The sequence below is a fragment of the Ornithorhynchus anatinus genome, chromosome 3 (genome assembly GCF_004115215.2).
Source record: "Ornithorhynchus anatinus isolate Pmale09 chromosome 3, mOrnAna1.pri.v4, whole genome shotgun sequence".
In the NCBI taxonomy this organism is placed as follows: Eukaryota; Metazoa; Chordata; class Mammalia; order Monotremata; family Ornithorhynchidae; genus Ornithorhynchus; species Ornithorhynchus anatinus.
In genome coordinates, this window is record NC_041730.1 from 127,687,968 (window position 1) to 127,711,173 (window position 23,206).

General features: G+C 44.6%; 1 protein-coding gene across 7 annotated transcripts in view; it reads right to left on the minus strand.

Moving 5' to 3' along the window:
• FRMPD2 (FERM and PDZ domain containing 2) overlaps positions 1-23,206 on the minus strand; it is a 217,878-nt gene that overhangs the window by 5,371 nt on the left and 189,301 nt on the right. For 5 of the 7 annotated variants that reach the window (XM_039911616.1, XM_039911615.1, XM_039911613.1 and 2 more), the window contains 6 exons: positions 18,309-18,409; positions 14,350-14,486; positions 11,958-12,106; positions 7,028-7,118; positions 4,648-4,982; positions 238-453 (listed from right to left, as the gene is read on the minus strand). In XM_039911616.1, coding sequence (XP_039767550.1) covers positions 238-453; positions 4,648-4,982; positions 7,028-7,118; positions 11,958-12,106; positions 14,350-14,486; positions 18,309-18,409 — 1,029 coding nt within the window. The remainder of the gene's footprint in view (positions 1-237; positions 454-4,647; positions 4,983-7,027; positions 7,119-11,957; positions 12,107-14,349; positions 14,487-18,308; positions 18,410-23,206) is intronic. The other 2 variants (XM_039911612.1, XM_039911614.1) reach the window with 2 other exon arrangements.

Here is a 23,206-nt window from a genome sequence, read left to right on the forward strand (position 1 = left end):
CTGCTGCCCAGCACAGGTGAATTTTGACCTGATTGTCTGCCACTTACTAGTCGCTTCCCAAGCTAGAAATGGAATGGAAAGGCCTCTGCTTGACTCTCCTTCCCTTAGTTGAGAGTGGAAGAGGACTGGAAACTCTCCAGGGGCAACCCTGAGAGGTTCCCTTTACAAATACCATCATTATTATTATTATCACTTGACTTTAAAAGTTGTGACCGTTCGGTTGGTTCTAATACTTACACTCAAGTCTCTTTCTATAGCGAACAGCAGACTGTCCACACAGAGGAGAACTCCAGTCCTGCCGATGCCCGCGCTGCAGTGCGCTATGATTGGCCCCGTTCGGTGAACCTTCCTCATGTAACGAACAAACTTCACAAGATATTCAGGTATCTGGGGAGTGCTGTGGTCCAACCAGTTGATGAACTGCAAGTGTCTTACCAAGTGCACTTTTCCTGTCTGGAATAAAAATAATAACGATGATGGTACTTGTTAAGCACTTACTATGGGTCAAGTTCATTCATTCATGCAATCGTATTTATTGAGCACTTACTGTGTGCAGAGCACTGTACTAAGCACTTGGAAAGTACAGTTTGTGAACAGAGACAATCCCTACCTAACAACAGGCTCACAGTCTAGGAGGAGGAGACAGACAACAAAGCAAAACAAATAGACAGGCATCAATAGCATCAAAATAGAATTATAGATATATACACATAATTAATAAAATAGAGTAATAAATATGTACAAATATACACTAATCCTATGGGGCAGGGAAGGGGTAGAGCAGAGGGAGGGAGTAGGGGTGATGGGGAGAGGATGGGGAGCAGAGGGAAAGGGGGGCTCAGTCTGGGAAGGCCTCCTGGAGGAGGTGAGCTCTCAGTAGGACTTTGAAGAGCGGAAGAGAGCTAGTTTGGCAGATGTGAGGAGGGAGGGCATTCCAGGACAGAGGTAGGATGTGGGCCAGGGGTCGACGGTGGGACAGGTGAGAACGAGACACAGCGAGGAGGTTGGTGGCAGAGGAGCCGAGTGTACGGGGTGGGCTGGAGAAGGAGAGAAGGGAGGTGAGGTAGGATGGGGCAAGAGGATGGAGAGCTTTGAAGACAAGAGTGAGGAGTTTTTGCTCCATGCGAAGATTGAAAGACAACCACTGGAGATTTTTGAGGAGGGGGGTGACGTGCCCAGAGCGATTCTGTAGAAAGATAATCCGGGCAGCAGAGTGAAGCATAGACTGAAGCGGGGAGAGACAGGAGGATGGGAGATCAGAAAGGAGGCTGATGCCATAATCCAGTCGGAATAGGATGAGAGAATGTACCAACAAGGTAGAGGTTTGGATGGTGAGGAAAGGGGGGATCTTGGCGATGTTGTGAAGTTGAGAACGGCTGGCTTTGGTGAATGAGAGAGACGAGTCAAGGATGAGACCAAGGTGGCGGGCTTCTGTTCTAAGCGCTGGGGTAATAATAATAATGCTAATGATGGTATTTGTTAAGCACTTATTGTGAGTGAGGCGCTGGGGTGGACACAAGCAAATCAGATTGGACACAGTCCCTGGCCCATGTGGAGCTCACAGTCTCAATCCCCATTTAACAGATGAGGTAACTGAGGCCCAGAGAAGTGGAGTGACTTGCCCAAGGCACACAACAGTCACGTGGTGGACCCGGGATTAGAACCCATGACCTGCTGACGCCCAGGTGCATGCTCTAGCCACTACGCCATGCTGGGTAGATACAAGCTAATCAGGTCAGATACAGTCCCGGTCCCACATGGACTCACAGTCTAAATCTCCATTTTGCAGATGACGTAACTGAGGCACCAAGAAGTGAAGTGTCCTGCCCAAGATTCCACATAGCAGATAAGTGGTGGAGTTGGAATTAGAACCCAGATCCTTCTGACTCCCAGGTCTGTACCCTATCCACTAGGGCAGGCTGCATGCTGTGGCTACTTTCTCTACTTTCTTCCCTTAGAAACACTCTCTGACCTTGGATACAGAGACTTAGAGACTCAAGACTTGGGTGTGGTGGGGATGGGGTGAAAAAATGTGGATGGTTAAACTCAACATGAGCAAGACTGAGCTCCTCATCTTCCCTCCCAAACCCGGTCCTCTCCCAGACTTCTCTATCACCGTCGATGGCACGACCATCCTTCCCGTCTCTCGGGCCCGCGATCTCGGTGTCATCCTTGACTCGTCTCTCTCGTTCACCCCACACATCCTATCCGTTACCGAGACCTGTCGGTTTCACCTCTACGATATCGCCAAGATCCGCCCTTTCCTCTCCACCCAGACGGCTACCTTACTGTTACGGGCTCTCGTTATATCCCGGCTAGACTACTGTGCCAGCCTTCTCTCTGACCTCCCTTCTTCCTCTCTCGTCCCGCTCCAGTCTATTCTTCACTCCGCTGCCCAGCTCATCTTCCTGCAGAAACGATCTGGGCGTGTCACTCCCCTTCTTAAGCACCTCCAATGGTTGCCTATCGACCTCCGCTCCAAACAAAAACTCCTCACTCTAGGCTTCAAGGCTCTCCATCCCCTTGCCCCTTCCTACCTCTCCTCCCTTCTCTCTTTTTACCACCCACCCCGCACGCTCTGCTCCTCCGCCGCCCACCTCCTCACCGTCCCTCGGTCTCGCCTATCCCGCCGTCGACCCCTGGGCCACGTCCTCCCGCGGTCCTGGAACGCCCTCCCTCCTCACCTCCGCCAAACTGATTCTCTTTCCCTCTTCAAAACCCTACTTAAAACTCACCTCCTCCGAGAGGCCTTCCCAGACTGAGCTCCTCTTCTCCCTCTACTCCCTCTGCCACCCCCCCTTTACCTCTCCGCAGCTAAACCCTCTTTTTCCCCCTTTCCCTCTGCTCCTCCACCTCTCCCTTCCCATCCCCTCAGCACTGTACTCGTCTGCTCAACTGTATATATTTTCATTACCCTATTTATTTTGTTAATGAATTGTACATCGCCTCGATTCTATTTAGTTGCCATTGTTTTTACAAGATGTTCTTCCCCTCGACTCTATTTATCGCCATTGTTCTCGTCTGTCCGTCTCCCCCGATTAGACCGTAAGCCCGTCAAACGGCAGGGACTGTCTCTATCTGTTGCCGACTTGTTCATCCCAAGCGCTTAGTACAGTGCTCTGCACATAGTAAGCGCTCAATAAATACTATTGAATGAATGAATGAATTAGCACAAAACATCAACCCTGCTGGAAAAGCAATTCAGCTGCCTGACATCCTTTTCCCTTTCATTCATGCATTCAATCGTATTTATTGAGCGCTTACTCTGTGCAAAGCAGTGTACTAAGCGCTTGGAATGTACCGTGGGTGTCTGAGCATGCTCCCCTCCAATAGGCAAAGAGTCCAAAAAGGTGCATGTGGAGCAAAGACGGTTTGGATCAATCTGTTCATCAAACAGTCCATCAGTGGAATTTATTGATGTGCAAAGCACTGCATTAAGTGCTTGGTATTCTCTCGTATCTGCTCCAGTGCGATACTTTGCATCTAGTAAATTTCTTAATAAATTCCATAATAATAACTATTGTCAGATTACAAACAAAAGCATACCATAAAAGGCCCATCTTTCCAGGGTGTTACAGTAATAATAATAAGAGAAGCAACGTGGCTCAGTGGAAAGAGCCCGGGCTTGGGAGTCATAGGCCATGGGTTCGAATCCCGCCTCTTCCACTTGGCAGCTGTGTGACTGTGAGCAAGTCACTTCACTGTGTCTCAGTTCCCTCATCTGTAAAATGGGGATTAACTGTGAGCCTCACGTGGGACAACCTGATTACCCTGTATCTACCCCAGCACTTAGAACAGTGCTTGGCACATAGTAAGCGCTTACCAAATGCCAACATTATTATTATAAAAATAGTGGTATTTGGTAAGTGTTTACTTTAAGCCAGGCACTCTATTAAGCGCTGTGGTGGATACAGGAAAATAGAGTGGGACACACTCCCTGTCCCACATGGGGCTCACAGCCTTAGTCCCCATTTTACAGATGAGGCAACTGAAGCACAGAGAAATGAAAGTACTCGCCCAAGGTCACACAGCAGATAGGTGGTGGAGTTGGGATTGGAAGCTAGATCCTTCTGACTCCCAGTCCCGTGCTCTAGCCACTAGACCTTGCTGCTTCTCTGCTTGCTCACAAGAGGGAATTAACTATAGGACAGGACGTGAATCATGCTGGAACCACCTCCCTATCCAATCAGACTCTCATCCTTCACATTTTTGTTCTGTGAGGAATGCTTTGGAACCAAAATACTGGGGAGTTGGCAATTGTTTGCATCAAGTAACTGCCGCCTAAATCCAATTGTGAATTTAAAGAAGCAGTTATGGGCTAGTGGAAACAGCACAGACCTGGTAGACAGAGAACTTGGGTTTTAATCTTGGCTCTGCCACCTGCCTTCTGTGTGACCTCGGACAAGTCATTTATCTTTTCTGTACCTCATTTTCCTCAATTCAAAATGGGGATTAAACACTTGTTCCACCTCCTCCTAAGACTGTGAGCCCCATATGAGAGGACTGTGTCCAACTTAACGTGAACCTACCCCAGCACTTAGACCAGTGCCTGACACATAATATGTGCTTAACCAACGTAATAATAATAATGACCGTAATAGCATAGTATGTAATTCCCCTGTTTACACAGGTTGTTTTAAGACTCACCTCCTTTTCAACCATTTTAATCAGTCGGATTATAAAGAACTTCAAGACCTGGTAACACTCCAGCATAATATGAAAGTTCCTCAGCTTCAAAGAATGAGTGAGAGAATCAGGCCAATAATGATGGCATTTGACTATTCCTTGCTCTTTTTCTTTAGCTACCATGGCAATCACATTGGACTGATGCTCCCAAACCATTTGCCAAAAGTCATCTATGGTTCCAGCCAGAGGGCCTTGAGTTGCAATATAGAAAAGTTCTTCTCCTGAAATTGCTATTCTGATGTAACTTCCATTGATGTAACCCTTCTCTTCTCCTAGAGGAACACGTGTTTCATCATCTGTAATAAAAGCAGAAACAGAAAGATCTCAAACTGCCTCAGTTTAAATCTGTCTTTGCAATTTCTTTTTCTACTAGATTCTATGACAGCTACATTATTAGTGTCATTATCATTATTATTATTATTATTGTTATATTTGTTAAGTGCTTTCTGTAAGTCGAACACTGTTCTAGGCACTGGGGTAGATACAGGTTAATCAGGCTGGACACAGTCCCTGTCCCACGCAGGGCTCACAGTGGGAACAGAAGGTGGGTGGGGGGGAAGAGGCATGGAATTCATTCAATAGCATTCATTGAGCACTTACTATGTGCAGACACTGTACTAAGCGCTTGGAATGTACAATTCAGCAACAGATATAGACAATCTCTGCCCAATGATGGGTTCACAGTCCCATATTACAGCTGAGAGAACTGAGGCACAGAGTGACTTGCCCAAGATGACCCTGAAGCAATTGGTAGAGGCGGGATTAGAACCCAGGTCCTCTGCCTCCCAGGCCCATGCTCTTTCCACTAAGCCGTGATGTTTCTCTCAATTACACACACAGGTCCCAAAAAGAATTTCGAATCTAAAGGATCACATCGGTCCTGCCTAACAAAGGTGCATTTTGGAGGGACCATTTTTGATTTCATGTTAATTTAGACATAGAAGTTTCATGGGACTGAATAACTGGAAGTCTTTATTTCTTAATAATGTTTGTAATGGGAAGGTGGAATCTTAGTATTTCTGCTGGGCTTCATGAATGTGTCTGGGTCTTTATGATTTCCTTTTCCCCGAGTAAACTGATCTTTAAACTATCCTTCAAGACCAACACAGCAGAAACAGTTCATTATTCACACTCACCCAGCGACCATCAGCTCTTTACTGCAACCATAATGTCACTGTCTAAAAGTGAAATTTCCAAAGTCCAGTTACTCCCTGGCCTCCTAGATATGGATGTGTCTAAAAGGGTTAGATTTTACCCTTTTTGTATTTATTTGCTCAGGGCTTACTATGTGCCTGGCACTGTACTAAGCAGTGGGGAAGATACAAGTCAATCAGTTTGGACGCAGTCCCTATCCCACATGGGGCTCACAGTCTTAATCACTAGCATGGCTCAGTGGAAAGAGCCCGGGCTTTGGAGTCAGAAGTCATGGGTTTGAATCCTGGCTCTGCCTCTTGTCAGCTGTATGACTGTGGGCAAGTCACTTCACTTCTCTGTGCCTCAGTTACCTCATCTGTAAAATGGGGATTAAGACTGTGAGCCCCACGTGGGACAATCTGATTCACTTATGTCTACCCCAGAGCTTAGAAGAGTGTTCTGCACATAGTAAGCACTTAAAAAATACCAACATCATTATTATTATTATTTAACCAATAAGGGAAATGAGGGCCAGAGAAGTTAAGTGACTTGCCCAAGGTCACACATAGCAAACAAGTGGCAGAACTGGGACTAGAACTTCCAGGCCTGTGCGCTATCCATTAGGCCATGCTGCTTTTCAAGTGCTTGGCAAAGTACAATACAACCGAGTTAGTAGGCACATTCCCTGCCCACATGACCTGGAAGATCTAGAATTGCGAGGGTAGAAGGAAACTGAAGAGACAATCTACCAGTCCATTTTTAGTGTCTGTCTCCCCAACAAGCTCAATGTGGGCAGGGATGGTATCTGTTCATTGTATTTTATTCTCCCAAAGGCTTAGTACAGTGCTCTGCACACAGTAAGTGCTCAATAAATGATTGACTGACTTCCTCTAAAGGGCTACACATGCACTGTCCCAAAAGGTAATGCTCAATCTTTTCTTTCAACATCACCCCTGCTGATTTCACAAATGATCCTTATAATCCATTCTGATGTTTCACAACCCTTTCAATGATAATTTTTTTTTCCTAATGGCCACTCTAGCATCCTGCATTAGTTGGAAATCATTTTCAGTCAGAATCGCTCTGACCCAGACTTGAATGGATCATCTGAAAATGCTGGGCCTTTTTGTTTTTGATCCTAAATCTTATGAACTAAGAGACTAATTCCACTCTAAGAGAAAATTTGTGTAAATTGTTGTTTGCTTACATGGAAGAATACCTTGGTATCTATTTTTTTCTCTGTTTTCTGGTGCTTTTCCATAGTGGCAGTCATCAAGTGGCTTCATTTGTTCTAGAGCCTAAAAACAAGTAAGAAACATGAACGCCATTCCTTTCCTGCAACAAAAATAGGAATATTTTCCATTCTGCTCAAACCTAGGTGACCCTAGGTCTGATTCAAAGCCTCCCAAGCAAAGGTTGCAAAGCGTCAGCTGACTGTCACTGCTGAGAAATACATGGAAGACAACCTAGTAAGTTCAGAGATGTCAGATGGGAAATAAAAATGATGGTATCTGTTAAGCGCTTATTATGTGCCAAGCATTGTTCTAAGCACTGGGCTCCCTAGTGATACAAGGTAATCAGGTTTTCCCAGGTGGGGCTCACAATCCGTATTTCACAGATGAGATAACTGAGGCACAGAGAAGTGAAGTGTCTTGCCCAAAGTCACACAGCTGAGAAGTGAAGAAGCTGGGATTAGAACCATGACCTCTGACTCCCAAGCCCACGCTCTTTCATTCATTCATTCATTCATTCATTCAATAGTATTTATTGAGCGCTTACTATGTGCAGAGCACTGTACTAAGCGCTTGGGATGAACAAGTCGGCAACAGATAGAGACAGTCCCTGCCGTTAGACGGGCTTACAGTCTAATCGGGGGAGACGGACAGACAAGAACAATGGCACTAAACAGCGTCAAGGGGAAGAACATCTCGTAAAAACAATGGCAACTAAATAGAATCAAGGCGATGTACAATTCATTAACAAAATAAATAGGGTAACGAAAATATATACAGTTGAGCGGACGAGTACGGTGCTGTGGGGATGGGAAGGGAGAGGTGGAGGAGCGGAGGGAAAAGGGGAAAATGAGGCTTTAGCTGCGGAGAGGTAAAGGGGGGATGGCAGAGGGAGTAGAGGGAGAAGAGGAGCTCAGTCTGGGAAGGCCTCTTGGAGGAGGTGATTTTTAAGTAAGGTTTTGAAGAGGGAAAGAGAATCAGTTTGGCGGAGGTGAGGAGGGAGGGCGTTCCGGGACCGCGGGAGGACGTGACCCAGGGGTCGACGGCGGGATAGGCGAGACCGAGGGACGGCGAGGAGGTGGGCGGCAGAGGAGCGGAGCGTGCGGGGTGGGCGGTAGAAAGAGAGAAGGGAGGAGAGGTAGGAAGGGGCAAGGTGATGGAGAGCCTTGAAGCCTAGAGTGAGGAGTTTTTGTTTGGAGCGGAGGTCGATAGGCAACCACTGGAGTTGTTTAAGAAGGGGAGTGACATGCCCAGATCGTTTCTGCAGGAAGATGAGCCGGGCAGCGGAGTGAAGAATAGACCGGAGCGGGGCGAGAGAGGAGGAAGGGAGGTCAGAGAGAAGGCCGACACAGTAGTCTAGCCGGGATATAACGAGAGCCCATAATAGTAAGGTAGCCGTTTGGGTGGAGAGGAAAGGGCGGATCTTGGCGATATTGTAGAGGTGAAACCGGCAGGTCTTGGTAACGGATAGGATGTGTGGGGTGAACGAGAGGGACGAGTCAAGGATGACACCGAGATTGCGGGCCTGCGGGACGGGAAGGATGGTCGTGCCATCCACGGTGATGGAGAAGTCTGGGAGCGGACCGGGCTTGGGAGAGAAGATGAGGAGCTCAGTCTTGCTCATGTTGAGTTTTAGGTGGCGGGCCGACATCCAGGTGGAGACATCCCGGAGGCAGGAGGAGATGCGAGCCTGAAGGGAGGCGGAGAGGACAGGGGCGGAGATGTAGATCTGCGTGTCATCTGCGTAGAGATGGTAGTCAAAGCCGTGAGAGCGGATGAGTTCACCGAGGGAGGGAGTGTAAATGGAGAACAGAAGAGGGCCAAGAACTGACCCTTGAGGAACTCCAACAGTTAAAGGATGGGAGGGGGAGGAGGCTCCAGCGTAGGAGACCGAGAATGATCGGCCAGAGAGGTAAGAGGAGAACCGGGAGAGGACAGAGTCCGTGAAGCCAAGGTGAGATAAGGTATGGAGGAGGAGGGGATGGTCGACAGTGTCAAAGGCAGCAGAGAGGTCAAGGAGGATCAGAATGGAGTAGGAGCCATTGGATTTGGCAAGAAGGAGGTCACGGGTGACCTTAGAGAGAGCAGTCTCGGTAGAGTGGAGGGGACGGAAGCCAGATTGGAGGGGGTCTAGGAGAGAATGGGAGTTAAGGAATTCTAGGCATCGATTGTAGACGACTCGTTCTAAGATTTTGGAAAGGAAGGGTAGTAGGGAGATAGGACGATAACTGGAGGGGGAAGTGGGGTCAAGAGCGGGTATTTTTAGGATGGGGGAGACGTGGGCATGTTTGAAGGCAGAGGGGAAGGAGCCCTTGGAGATTGAGTGGTTAAAAATAGAAGTTAGATAGAGTTAGTTAGTTAGATAAAAATAGAACTTTCCACTAGGCCACGCTGCTTCTCTAAAGAGACCTTGGAGGTGTAGTTGACTGTTCCAGTAATTTGTCAGTTTATTGGCCAGCAGGAGCTCCAAAGTAATATAAGCTTGTTGTGGGCAGAGAATGTGTCTATTATATTGTACCTTCCCAAGACCTCTCTCAAGATCGCACCTGGAGAATTTCCAGTCCTCTACCAGTCTCGACTACAAGAGGGAGAGTCAAACAGAGGCCTGTCCATTCCATTTCTACCTTGGCCAGTGGCTAGCGAGTGGAAGGCCATCTGCTACAAGTCAAACCTCACCTGTGCTGGGCAGCAGTGGCATGGGAGAGAGTCAAGGGCAGAACCTCAAGTTTACTGCGCGGAAGAAGGCAGTGGTAGACCACTTGTGAATTTTTACCAAGAAAATTCTATGGATCCACTGCCAGAACAACTGCCAGTGGAGATGGAGGTTTCTGGGAGAGATAATAATAATAATAATAATAATAATGTTGGTATTTGTTAAGCGCTTACTATGTTCAGAGCACTGTTCTAAGCACTGGGGTAGATACAGGGTAATTAGGTTGTCCCACGTGAGGCTCACAGTCTTCATCCCCATTTGACAGATGAGGTAACTGAGGCACAGAGAAGTTAAGTGACTTGCCCACCGTCACACAGCGGAGCAGAGATTTGAACCCATGACCTCTGACTCCCAAGCCCATGCTCTTTCCACTGAGCCACGCTGTTTCTTGGAGAGATGTGTCCAAGGCGCTGCTATTGCTAGGAAATGACTGGACAGCATAAGACGAGACTTTTCCAAGTGCTTAGTACAGTGCTCTGCACACAGTAAGTGCTGTCGAATTATGATTGATTGATTAGCAATAGTAATAGTATCAAGTGCTTACTGTTTGCAGGACTGTGAAACAGTATACAGGTGGAAATTAGATACAGTCCCTGTCCCTCTGTGAGTTTACAAGGAACATGGCTTAGATGGATAGAGCACGGGCCTGGGAGTCAGAAGGACCTGGGCTCTAATCCTACCTCCACCACTTGTCTGCTGTGTGACCTTGGGCAAGTCACTTCACTTCTCTGGGTCTCAGCTACCTCATCTGTAATAGGAGGATTAAGACTGTGAGTCCCATGTGGGACAGGGACTGTGTCCAACTTGCTTAACTTGTATCTACCCCAGCGCTTAGAACAGTGCTTGGCACATAGTAAGTGCTTAACAACTACCATAATTATTGTTATTATTATTATGAGGGGAGCAGGGGATGGGCCACAGACACATCAAGAGCATGAAATGGTAAAGCATAAAAACACTCATAAAGGCCTAGGACACAAATACAACACTCAAAATTAAAAAACAAAGTCAGCAAGAAGCTGTGGCTACAGGGGCAGAATTTCAGGCTCCTCATTATTCAGAGTCCAGGTAAATCTGTGGCCATGGCAACCGCTATCCCATCCACTATGTTTCTCAATTAATAATAATGTTGGTATTTGTCAAGTGCTTACTATGTGCAGAGCACTGTTCTAAGCGCTGGGGGAGATACAGGGGAATCAGGTTGTCCCACGTGAGGCTCACAGTTAATCCCCATTTTACAGATGAGGGAACTGAGGCACAGAGAAGTTAAGTGACTTGCCCACAGTCACACAGCTGCCAAGTAGCAGAGCTGGGATTCAAACCCATGACCTCTGACTCCCAAGCCCGGGCTCTTTCCACTGAGCCACGCTGCTTCTCAGCCACGCTGCTTCAAATTGGACAGAGACTTATGTCCAGCATGATTATAACTACCCAAGCTCTTAGTACAATAGTTGGCACATTATAAATACTGAAATACAACTACAATTATTATTATTATCATCATTATTATTGTCCAGTCAGATTATATTGTATCAGATGTACTCATGTGCAGATCACTCACCAGCATTTAGAACAGTACAATACTTGACACGGTAACTGCTTAACAATTACCACTATCATTGTTTTGAGTAGTATAAGAGAAAAAATAGTGACTTTATGGATCATTGATCTGAGATAACTTATGTCCTTTTGAAAGATATCGAATCACCTACTGTACATTACTTCTGTTAATTTATTTAATCTATTTCTATTAACGTCTGTCTCTCCCTCTAGACTGTAAGCTCATCATGGGCAGGAAATATGTCTATCAACTGTCTCTCAAGTGCTTAGTACGGGTGCTCTGCCCACAGTAAGCACCCAATAAATATGATTGATTTTTGATTAATTAATTGAAGTGATTTTCCTCCTAGTCATATAGTACCTAATGTCTTCATGTTGGATTAGTCTTGCTTATGCATCCATATATCCAAACATAAATTTAACATTTTCTAGATCAGATAGTGAGAAGAGATCCCTTCATATAGTATCCCTAAACATACATGCATAAAGACTGGAGTAGGGGAAATATTTGTTTTTGAAATCTCATTGATCCCAAGTGTAAGAGTAGGAGAAATATTTGTTTTTTAAATCTTGCTGATCCCAAGTGTAAGAAAAGGGTGCATACAAAAAGTAAGCAGTGCTAAAATAATTACCATAAACTCCTTGTGGATCTCTTGTGTCTCCATTTTTTGTTTAATGGTCGCAACCAGTGTGTTTATTCTTGACTTCAGTTGAACGCCGGTTACTGTTGGCCTAATCTGTGTCATCTGAGCCAATTCTTCCTCGGAAACCAGCAGAGTCCCTGTTCAGAAAATATAAGGACACCTACAATTTGTGTTTATGTTAAGTTATGTTTAATACCTAATGGATAGAGCATGGGACTGAGAGTCAGAAGGACCTAGATTCTAAACCCAACTCCTCCTCTTGTCTGCTATGTGACCTTGGAAAAGTCGCTCAGCTTCTCCGCACCTCAGTCACCTCATCTGTTAAATGAGGTTTAAGACTGCGAGCCCCACACGGGACAAGGACTGTGTCCAATCTGAATGGCTTGTAACTATCCCAGTGCTTAGTACAGTGCCTGGCACATAGTGAGCCCTTAACAGTAGAGTGAGCACTCAATAGATATTATTAATTGATTGAAATTCCATTAAAAATATTTTGCTTCTTTCCCATCAAAAGGATGACCACAAAACTGTATATCATTAATATATCATTAATCTTTATTAAGGAATTGTGTATCAGGTGGCCAGAGTGCTTTTGATGTCATCAGCATTACAACTGATGTTCTACATATGTAACAAAACAACATTAAATGCATCTTTTTGTAGAAGTATGCTTAATTTGCCCAAGACCAAGATTAAATATGTGATCCTCACGAAACATATAAAACTTCTTGAAACCAAAGTAGCATCTGGCAGGTAGACACACATGTATACACATACGCGCGTACATGTCCATGCAGAGACATGCAGAGGAAAAGAGACAACCTCTTTCAGGATGAGGCCTCCACAAAACCTCGGCGATGGTCGCTGTGGCTATGGGTATGCCCTGGACTCTGAGTCAGGAGGAGACTCAAGTTCTTCTTCTCTAGCCATAATAATAATGTTGGTATTTGTTAAGCGCTTACTATGTGCAGAGCACTGTTCTAAGCGCTGGGGGAGATACAGGGTAATCAGGTTGCACCACATGAGGCTCACAGTCTTAATCCCCATTTTTCAGATGAGGTCACTGAGGCACAGAGAAGTTAGTGACTTGCCCACAGTCACACAGCTGACAGGTGGCAGAGCCGGAATTCGAACTCATGACCTCTGACTCCCAAGCCCAGGCTCTTTCCACTAGGCCACGCTGCTTCTCTGACCACGCCTACTGATTTTTGCTTTGAATTTTGTGCATCTGCCCTTGTCTTTTATTTTGTTTTAGTGTTTTAGTTCCTGCATCACTCCTTACGTGCCTGTCTCCCGTCTCTTCTCTCCTCAAGCATTCTTAGATTATGGATCCCTTGAAGGCCAGGCACTTATCTAATCCCCCCCTGCCCATTCTATCCCAGTGTTTAGTATAGTGCTTTGCACACAGTAAGCACTTAAAGTGTTATTATTACTATTATTGCTATTATGATGATGATCATTACCATTATTATACTTATTAAATGCTATGTGTCAAGCACTGTAATGTTGGTATTTGTTAAGCTCTTAGGATTAGAAACCAGATCCTTTTGACTCCCAGGCTCATACTCTATCCACTAAGCCATTTCCCTGCCCACAGCAAGCTTACAGTCTAGAAAGCGAGACAGACATTAATAGAAATAAATTCATTCATTCGTTCATTCAATCATATTTGTCGAGCGCTCACTGTGTGCAGAGTACTGTATTAAGCACTTAGAAAGTACAATTCAGCAACGGATAGAGACAATCCCTACCTAATAATGGACTCACAGTCTAGAAGGGGGAGACAGACAACAAAACAAAACAAAATAAAACAAGCGGATAGGCATCACTACCATCAAAATAAATAAATAGAACCAGAGATAAATGCACATCATTAATAAAATAAATAGAGCAATAAATATGTACAAATATTACAAATGCTGTGGGGAGGGGAAGGGGGTAGAGCAGAGGGAGGGAATAGGGGGAATGGGGAGGGGAGGAGGAGCAGAGGGAAAGGGAGGGTTCAGTCTGGGAAGGCCTCCCGGAGTAGGTGCGCTCTCAGAAGGGCTTTGAAGAGGGGAAGAGAGTTAGTTTGGTGAATGTGAGGAGGGAGGGCATTCCAGGCCAGAGGTAGGATATGGGCCAGGGGTCAACTGTGGGAGAGGCGAGAACGAGAGATCGTAAGGAGGTTAGCGGCGGCAGAGGAGCGGAGTGTACGGGGTGGGCTGGAGAAAGAGAGAACGGAGGTAAGGTAGAAGGGGGTCAGGGGATGGACAGCTTTGAAGCCAATAGTGAGGAGTTTTGGCTTCGAGCGAAGGTTGATAGGCAACTAAATTACAGCTATGGACGTAAGTGCTGAGGGACTGCTGTGGCCACAGAATATCCATAAAATGACAACTACCTGTGGATCCAAACGACGACCTTGGAGTCCTTTTCTCCTCCTCACTGAGCCACTGTTCTGAGCTTGTCTCCTGAGCGTCCATCCGCACACTAGAGGTGCTACTGAAAGTACGGTGGTCTTCATGTCTGTCCAAGCTACTGGGAAAGAAAAGCTTTATTCATTCATTCATTGATTCATTCATTCATTCAATCGTATTTATTGAGCGCTTACTGTGTGCCAAGTACTCTACTAAGTGCTTGGAATGTACAATTCGGCCACAGATAGAGACAATCCCTGCCCAACGGGCTCACAGTCTAGAAGGGGGAGACAGACAACAAAACGAGTAGTCAGGAATCAAAATAAATAGAATCATAGATATATACACATCATAAATAGAGTAATAAATTATATAAACAAATATACATAAGTGCTGTGGGGAGGGGAAAAGGATAGAGCAGAGGGAGGGAGTAAGGGGAATGGGGAGAGGAGGAGGAGCAGAGGGAAAGGGAGGGCTCAGTCTGGGAAGGCCTCCTGGAGGAGGTGAGCTCTCAGTAGGGCTTTGAAGAGGGGAAGAGAGTTAGTTTGGCAGGTGTGAGGAGGAAGGGCATTCCAGACAGGCTTTGGTTGTGTTCCTATTACCCTTCAATAACGATGGTATTTCTTAAGTGCTTACTCTGTGCCAGGCCCTGTAGCAAGGCTATTTACTGAGTGCTCACTTTGTGCAGAGCAAAATACTGATCACCACTGACGGATCGCCGCATGGCATAGTGCGTAGAGCATGGGCCTGGGAGTCAGAAGATCATGGGTTCTAATCCCGGCCCCGCTGCTTGTCTACTGTGTGACTTTGGGCAAGTCACGTCACTTTTCTGGGCCTCAGTTACCTCATCTGTAAAATGAGGACTAAGACTGTGAGCCTCACATGGGGCATCCTGATTACCTTGTATCTACCCCAGCACTTTGAACAGTGCTTGGCACACAGTAAGCACTTTACTAATACCATAATTATTATCTTTTATTATCATCTTCGAGAGTACAATAGAGTTACTAGTCATGGTCTTGTCCCAGTACGCTTTGATGCTGAATCCTACCACAATCAATCAGTCGGTAGTATTTAAGGAGTGCTTACTGCAGGCAGAGCACTGTTCTAAGCACTTAGGAGAGCACAATCCAATCAAGTCGATAGACACTTTTCCTACCCACAAGGGGCTCACAGTCTCTAGAGGGATCATAGTAATAATCAGGATGGCATTTATCAAGGTCTAATTATGTGCAAGCATGGAGTAGATACAAGATAATCAGGTCAGACACAGTCCCCATCCCAAATGGGGCTCACAGACTCAGAGTCAACAGGCTTTTAATCCCTATTCCTATTTTACAGATGGGGAAACTGAGGCGCAGAGAAATGAAGTGACTTGCCCAAAGTTACGCAGCGGGCAAATGTAGCAGTCAGGACTAAAACCCTGATCTCCTACTTCCCCAGTTCCACCCTCTCTCCACTGGACCACTCTGCCTGCCAAACATCTTTTGCCACAACCTTGAGGGCAGAGGCTTTAGCAGAAGTCAGTGACAGGGAAGCTCTGTCAACATTCATTCATTCAATAGCATTTATTGAGCGCTTACTATGTGCAGAGCACTGTACTAAGCGCTTGGAGTGTACAATTCAGTAACTCCTGCGCATCACGGAGCTCTTTAACCAAGCCACCCCAGATACTGAACCTAAATCATCTCATTGTAGGACAATCAGGAATTTCATATTGTCTGCGGAGATTGTTCCCCGAGTCAGTAAGATTAATCCTCGATTCATTCCTCAGCTGGGTGTCCAAAACACAACTTACTCCAATCAACTCCTATGTCCTGAAAGAGTTAATATAGCTTCTACAGAGCCCTAATGGACTTCCAGACTGTTCATTATGAAATTTCCACATTTAACATTTTCCTTTGCGTGACACTAAAATGTGGGCATCCCCTAGGAATGAGGCTTTTCCACATTTATCATTATCCTGCTTAAAAAGCTTTTTTCTTCACCCCAATATATCAAGATTTCCTTGACTATTTCTAGAAGGCCAAATATTTCCATTCCCAAACTCCCCTCTTGGGTACAGAGAAGTGCCAGGAAAATGTGGCTCAAATACTGGATGGACTTTGCTGTTCTGAGCATTATTTTAGCCAATGATCTCAAAGCACATTGAAAACAAAATCCCTAGCTTTCTCGAAGTTATAAGTATTTCCTGTGAACAGGGAGGGAGATGGGTGAGATTATACAAAAGAAAATAATACATGGTCTTTCTTAGGGGAGAAATGAGGTTTTTCATGACCTCAATGACCCTTAACAATGATGATACTATTTAAAGGGCTTAAGCTGTGCTAATCAAAATAATGGCATTTTTTAAGCACTTACTAAGTGCCAAGCACTGTTCTAAGCAGTGGGGTAGATGCAGCATAATTAGGTTGGATAAATCTCTGTCCTACATGGGGCTCACAGTCTCAATCCCCGTTTTACAGATGAGGTAACTGAGAGACACAGAGAAGTGAAGTGACTTCCCCAAGGTCAGGCAGCAGATAAATGGTGGGGGAATTAGAATTCATGACCTCTGACTCCCAAGCCCGTGCTCTTGTCATTAGGCTATGATGCTTCATGCTGGGGTAGAATACATAGGGAAGCAGCATGACACAGTGGAAAGAGCCCGGACTTGGGAGTCAGAGGTCATGGGTTTGAATTCCGACTCTGCCACCTCTCAGCTGTGTGACTGTGGGCAAGTCACTTAACTTCTCTGTGCCTCAGTTACCTCATTTGTAAAATGGGGATTAAGACTGCGAGCCTCACGTGGGACAATCTGATTACTCTGTATCTACCCTAGCGCTTAGAACAGTGCTCTGCACATAGTAGGCGCTTAACAAATACCAATGTTATTATATTCCCTGTTCTACCTAGGATCCACAGTCTAAGGGGTGGGTGGGCAGCTATTTAAACATCATTTTACAGAATAGGAACCTAAGGCACAGAGAGATGTAGTGTCTTGACCAAGATAGCATAGCAGGGCAGTGGCAGAACTTAAATTAAGAACCCCCGTCTTCTGATTCCCAGGTTCTTTCATTCATTCAATAGTATTTACTGAGAGCTTACTATGTGCAGAGCACTGTACTAAGCGCTTGGAATGTACAAATCGGCAACAGATAGAGACAGTCCCTGCCCACTGACGGGCTTACAGTCTAATCGGGGGAGACAGGCAGACAAAAACAATAGCAATGTGTCTCCTGAACTTCCCAAACATTTAATACTCACAACATCCAATAGCATTTATATCCACACCTCACATTTATACTGGACCCTTTTCCTTCTTACTATCAGGAAGTTATTTAAGTGGGGTTTTTTACGTCCCCTACTATATTGTAAATTCCTTGAGGGTAAGCATACTGATTCTCTTTTATTGTCCCACACATTTAGTTCAGTGTTTTGCACAGTGTAGACATTCAGTAAATACTACTGATTGAAAGAGTGACTCTCTTGGATCCATACGGTCAAAAGAGATCTAGACAATTTTAGCAACAAAACAGACTCCTTCAAGCAAAGAAAAGTGCTAACTTTTGGCAACTCATTTCATAGCACCTGCTATCTTAGGACATTACTGTGCATGGCCTAGGGACAAGAGGATGGGCTTGAGAATCAGAGGATGTGGGTTCTAATCCTGGCTCCACCACTTGTCTGGTCTGCAACCTGGGGCAAGACATTTAATTTCTCTGTGCCTCAGTTACCTCATCTGTAAAATGGAGATTAAGAGTGTGAACTCCATGTGGGACAAGGACTATGTCCAACCTGATTACTTTGTATCTAGCCCAGAGCCTGGAACTTAGTAAGCACTTAAAAAAATTATTATAATTATTGTCTACTCTCCTCTATGAGGAGGACAAGCTTGGCTGAAATCTCAGAGGTAAACAGATCTCGAAGCCACCAAACATAGAAACTATAGCTAGGTATGTACCTTCTGCAGTTCTGTTGGAGGATAGCCTGATCATTTCTAGGAAGCAAAAGTCTCAGTGAAGACAGTCTCGCCTTTGTTGATTCGAGGTTGGATCCAGATTCCTATGGAGAAAATGACGGGAGTCAGGATAGTGGACATTTAGAGAAAACCTGCTGTCCAAGGGAATATGGGTTCTTCCAACACTTTCCCGAAAGAAAGAATCAGGAGCAAGGCAATGGTCAATAAATTAATTACCACTATTCCAAGATGTGGAGTTGGTCTCAGGGTTCAAGTACTGTTATTCACAACACAAGGGAGGGTGGAGAAAGAGCATCCAGGGAAAATAAGATATACCAAAGGCAAAATATGGGAATTTAAAACTGCCCTTTTGGTCAGTTCATCCTCAACTAATCTATAAGAAAATGACTCAACAAGTTTTAATAAAGCCTTTCTGATAATAACAATAATAATAATGTGGGTATTTGTTAAGCACTTACCATGTGCCAAGCACTCTTCTAATTGCTGGGGTAGATACAGGGTAATCAAGTTGTCCCAAGCGAGGCTCACAGTCTTAATCTCCATTTTAATGATGAGGTAACTGAGGTACCGAGAAGTTATTTGCCCAAAGTCACAAATGGACAAGCAGCATGGCACAGTGGATAGAGCACAAGCCTGGAAGTCAGAAAGTCATGAGTTCTGAGCCTGGCTCTACCACTTGTCTGCTGTGTGACCTTGGACAAGTCACTTCACTGGGCCCCAGTTCTTCATCTCTAAAAGGGGGATTGAGACTGTGAGCCTCTCATGGGACCGGGACTGTGTCCAACCCGATTTGCTTGTAATCATTCCAGGGCTTAAAACAGTGCTTGGCATAATTATTATTATTATTATTATTATAGTATTTAACAAATACCATTATTATTATCATTAATATTGAACTTCTGTGTGCTTTGTACTGCTCATACATTGAATTCATAAGGAGGAGCAAAACTTTAAGGACTGCATAAGCTATAGTATACTCTTCCTAGTTCTTAATAGCGTGCTCTGCAAACTGTAAGTACTCAATAAATATGATTGTATGAATAAATACCACTGATGGATTGAAAAACCTAGACTATTCCTCACCACGCTTTCCCTTTCTGTGCTGAATCCATCCACTTGCAAGAAGATTCTTGTTGAATAAGAAAACATGACCACTTTTTTCCTGTATATATTTTTCCTTTGGGCCCATCAGTCAATCGATTGTGTTTATCGAGCCCTTACTGTGTGTGAAGTGCTGTATTAAGCACTTGGGAGAGTACACTCTAATAAAGTTGAGTAAAATGTTTAGAACATTTTCACTATGTTGAGAAGAAGTGTGGCCTAGTGGAACGAGCACACCAATAAGTCAATCAATCAATTAACGGCATTCTTTGAGTCCTTACAGTGTGAGGAACACTGAACTAAGCACTTGTTCAGGTGTACAATACAATAGACTTCCTAGACGCATCCCCTGCCCAAATGGAGCTTACAGCCTAGAGGGCGAGACAGATGGTTAAGGAATTAAAGATAGGAGAAATAACAGAGGATAAGGAAACGTATGAAATCCTTTGGGGCTGGGGCCGGGATGAATATAAAGTGCTTAAGGGGTTCAGATCTAAGAGGATTGGTGACATAGAAGGAAGGGCAAATAGGGGAAATGAGAGCTTAATCAGAGAATGCTGTCAGTTGGCTTCTCTGTGCCTCGGTTTCCTCACCTGTAAAATTAGGATTTTACCTGTTCTCTCTCCCTGCCTGGACTGTGAGCCTCTTGTGAGACAGGAACTGTCTCTGATCTGATTATTCTTTGTCTAATCCTGTGTTTGGCACCTATTGAGCACTTACATATTATTATTATTGTTGTTGTTATTATTGGAACTTGACTTGAACTTTCATTGTACTGATCATTTGCATTCATTTCTTGGGAGTCTGCACTTAACAAAAACATTCACTAAAAAAAAAGAAAAGAAACATCATTTTCCCCCAGACTGACTACTCAAATCAGGGGCAAGAAACCAGACCGATCTGAACGAAAACAAAATCTTAATCCCCTACTGCTCTAACTCAATCCAGACCAGGCAATGCAGAGAAAATGTGGCCATCTAAGGCTCTCTGCCTCGGGAACAAGCCCACATTTATAAGTCCTCTTCCACTATGGGGAGGCCAATCACTTTGAGGATTTATGGTGCTAAGTGGACTCTCCAGTCTCATCTCTGAACTAGCAGCTGAGAAAGCCATTAGCTGAACTTCAACTGCTGGCGACAACTTACTTTTTTTTTTTCCCGGGTGAAAGCACTCCAGATGCTATTGCCAGGGTACAACCCTTTACTGCAAGGAGCACTAGATTGGTCTTCAAGACAGACACTTCACTGCCCTCCAGATGGAGACGATGGAAAAAAAAATGCTGTGAATACCAGTGGCTGATTGCACAGCATGTGAGTGATAATTGGATTCTGCTTTCAGATTATAGGACAGAACATCTGTGTTAGCATTTGCAGGGTGAGTCTTTCAAACTGGGGAACATTTGATAGATATTTACTTAGCTGGGAAATGACTTATCAATGATTGCTTTTCTCCGAGCAGAATGAAAGCACAGCTTGTTTTTTGTTTGTTGTTTTTTTATTTCAGTTTGGAGTAAGAGGAACCTGTACAATTCCTCTGACAAACAGGGTCTGTTGCCCCTCCATCCACCTATATCCTTTATTGGTTTATTCACACACAAGATTTTCACCCCTGCAAGAGAGTGAGACTGTACCACAATAAAGATACTCAGTTCATTGTCTCATCTTGGAGGGTGTATCGTGAGAATGAGATCATAAATAGCTGCATGGCATAGTGGACAGAGCATGGTCAGAAGGTCATGGACTCTAATCCCAGCTCCACCTCTTGTCTGCTGTTACCTCGGGCAAGTCGCTTCACTTTTCTGTGCCTCAGTCACCTCATCTGTAAAATGGGGATCGAGACTGTGAGCCCCATGTGGAACTGGGACTGCATCCAACTCGATTTGCTTGTATCCCCCCCAGTGCTTAGTACAGTGCCTGGCACATAGTGAGTGCTGAACAAATACTATTAGTATTATTATGTGGAATAGGGACTGTCCAACCTGATGTACTTGCATCCACCCCAGTGCTTAGTACAGTGCCTGGCACACAGTAAGCGCTTAACAAATACCACAGTTATTATTATCATTATCATTAGTTTTAATAACCTCCAGGGATGACCAAATTTAGGTTGTGAGACCCTCCAGGGACAGGATCCATGTCTTATTCCCACCTGTGCACCCTTTCCTAGAATTTAGTACAGTTCTCTGCACACATAAAGCACTTAATAAATACTATTACAACTACTAGCTTGGCCTAGTGGAAAAAGCATAGGCCTGGGATCCAGAAGACTGGGCTCTAATCCTCAATCTGCCTCTTGCCTGCTTGTGTTACCTTAGGCAATTCACTTAACTTCTCTGCGCCTCAGTTTTCTCATCTGCAAAATGGGGATTCGATAACACTCCTCCCTCTGGCAAGCCACTTAACTGCTCTGTGCCTGTTACCTCATCTGTAAAATGGGGATTAAGACTATGAGCCCCACATGGGACAACCTGATTAACTTGTATCTACCCCAGAGTTTAGAACAGTGCTTGACATACCTCCTCCAGAGCTTAGAACAGTGCTTGACACATAGAAAGCGCTTAACAAATGCTATAATTATTATTATCAAGTGCTTACTACAGTGCTCTGCACACATTCATTCAATTGTATTTACTGAGTGCTTCCGGTGTCAATAATAAGCACTGAGGTACATGAAAAATCATCAGGTCTTACCCAGAGCTCAGGGTCTTTCTTTCATGTACCTCAGTGCTTAGTGTTTGACACATAGTAAGCACTTACCAGAAAGCAAAATTAACAGTTATAAGCTGTAAGCTTCTCTCTAAACTGTAAGCTCATTTTAGTCAGGGAATGAGACTGCTAACTCTGTGTCTCCCACACGAGTTGTACAGTGCTCTGAATGTAATAAGCCCTCAATAAATACAATTGATTGATTTTTTAATTTTTATTACTATTACTAGTGAGGGTCCTGCACATTTTAGGTACTCAATAAATAACACTAATTGATTGATGTCTAAAGAGAATATGTGATAGACAACCATTGATAAGGCTAAGGGACAGAGATCATGTCTATTTTTTGTGGGGTCCTGAGCTCTTAGCACAGTGCTTGGCTCCCAGTAAATATTCAATAAATACCACTGACTGATTGGATGATTGATGGAAAAATAATAATAATAATAATAATAGTCCTGAGAAGAATAAGAGCCGGCCCAGCCACTAAACAGAAGATGTACAGACAGAGGCTCAAAGAATTATGTAAAGAAAATGGAGCTGTGGAAGAGAGAGCTGTTATTCTTACCCTGGAAAAAACATTTTGCAATGCGGATAGGAGTAATTAATTTCTAACTGGGGGCTGTGATGAGTAGGTCAGGCAGTCAATGGTATTTATTGAGTGCTTACTTTCATTCATTCATTCAGTAGTATTTATTGAGCACTTACTATGTGCAGAGCACTGTACTAAGCACTTGGAATGTACAATTCAGCAACAGATAGAGACAATCCCTGCCCAATGATGGGCTCACAGTCTAAACGGGGGAGACAGACAGCAAAGCAAAACAGAACAAAAACAAGACAACATCATCAAGATAAATGGAATCATGGAGCTATATACCTCATTAACAAAATAAATAGGGTAATAAATAATATATACAAATATTTACAGTGCTGAGGGAAGGGGAAAGAGCGGGGTGGGGGGAGAGGGGAAGAGAGGGGAGGAGGAGCAGAGGGAAAGCGGAGGGATCAGTCTGGGAAGGCCTCCTGGAGGAGGTGAGCTCTCAGTAGGGCTTTGAAGAGGGGAAGAGAGTT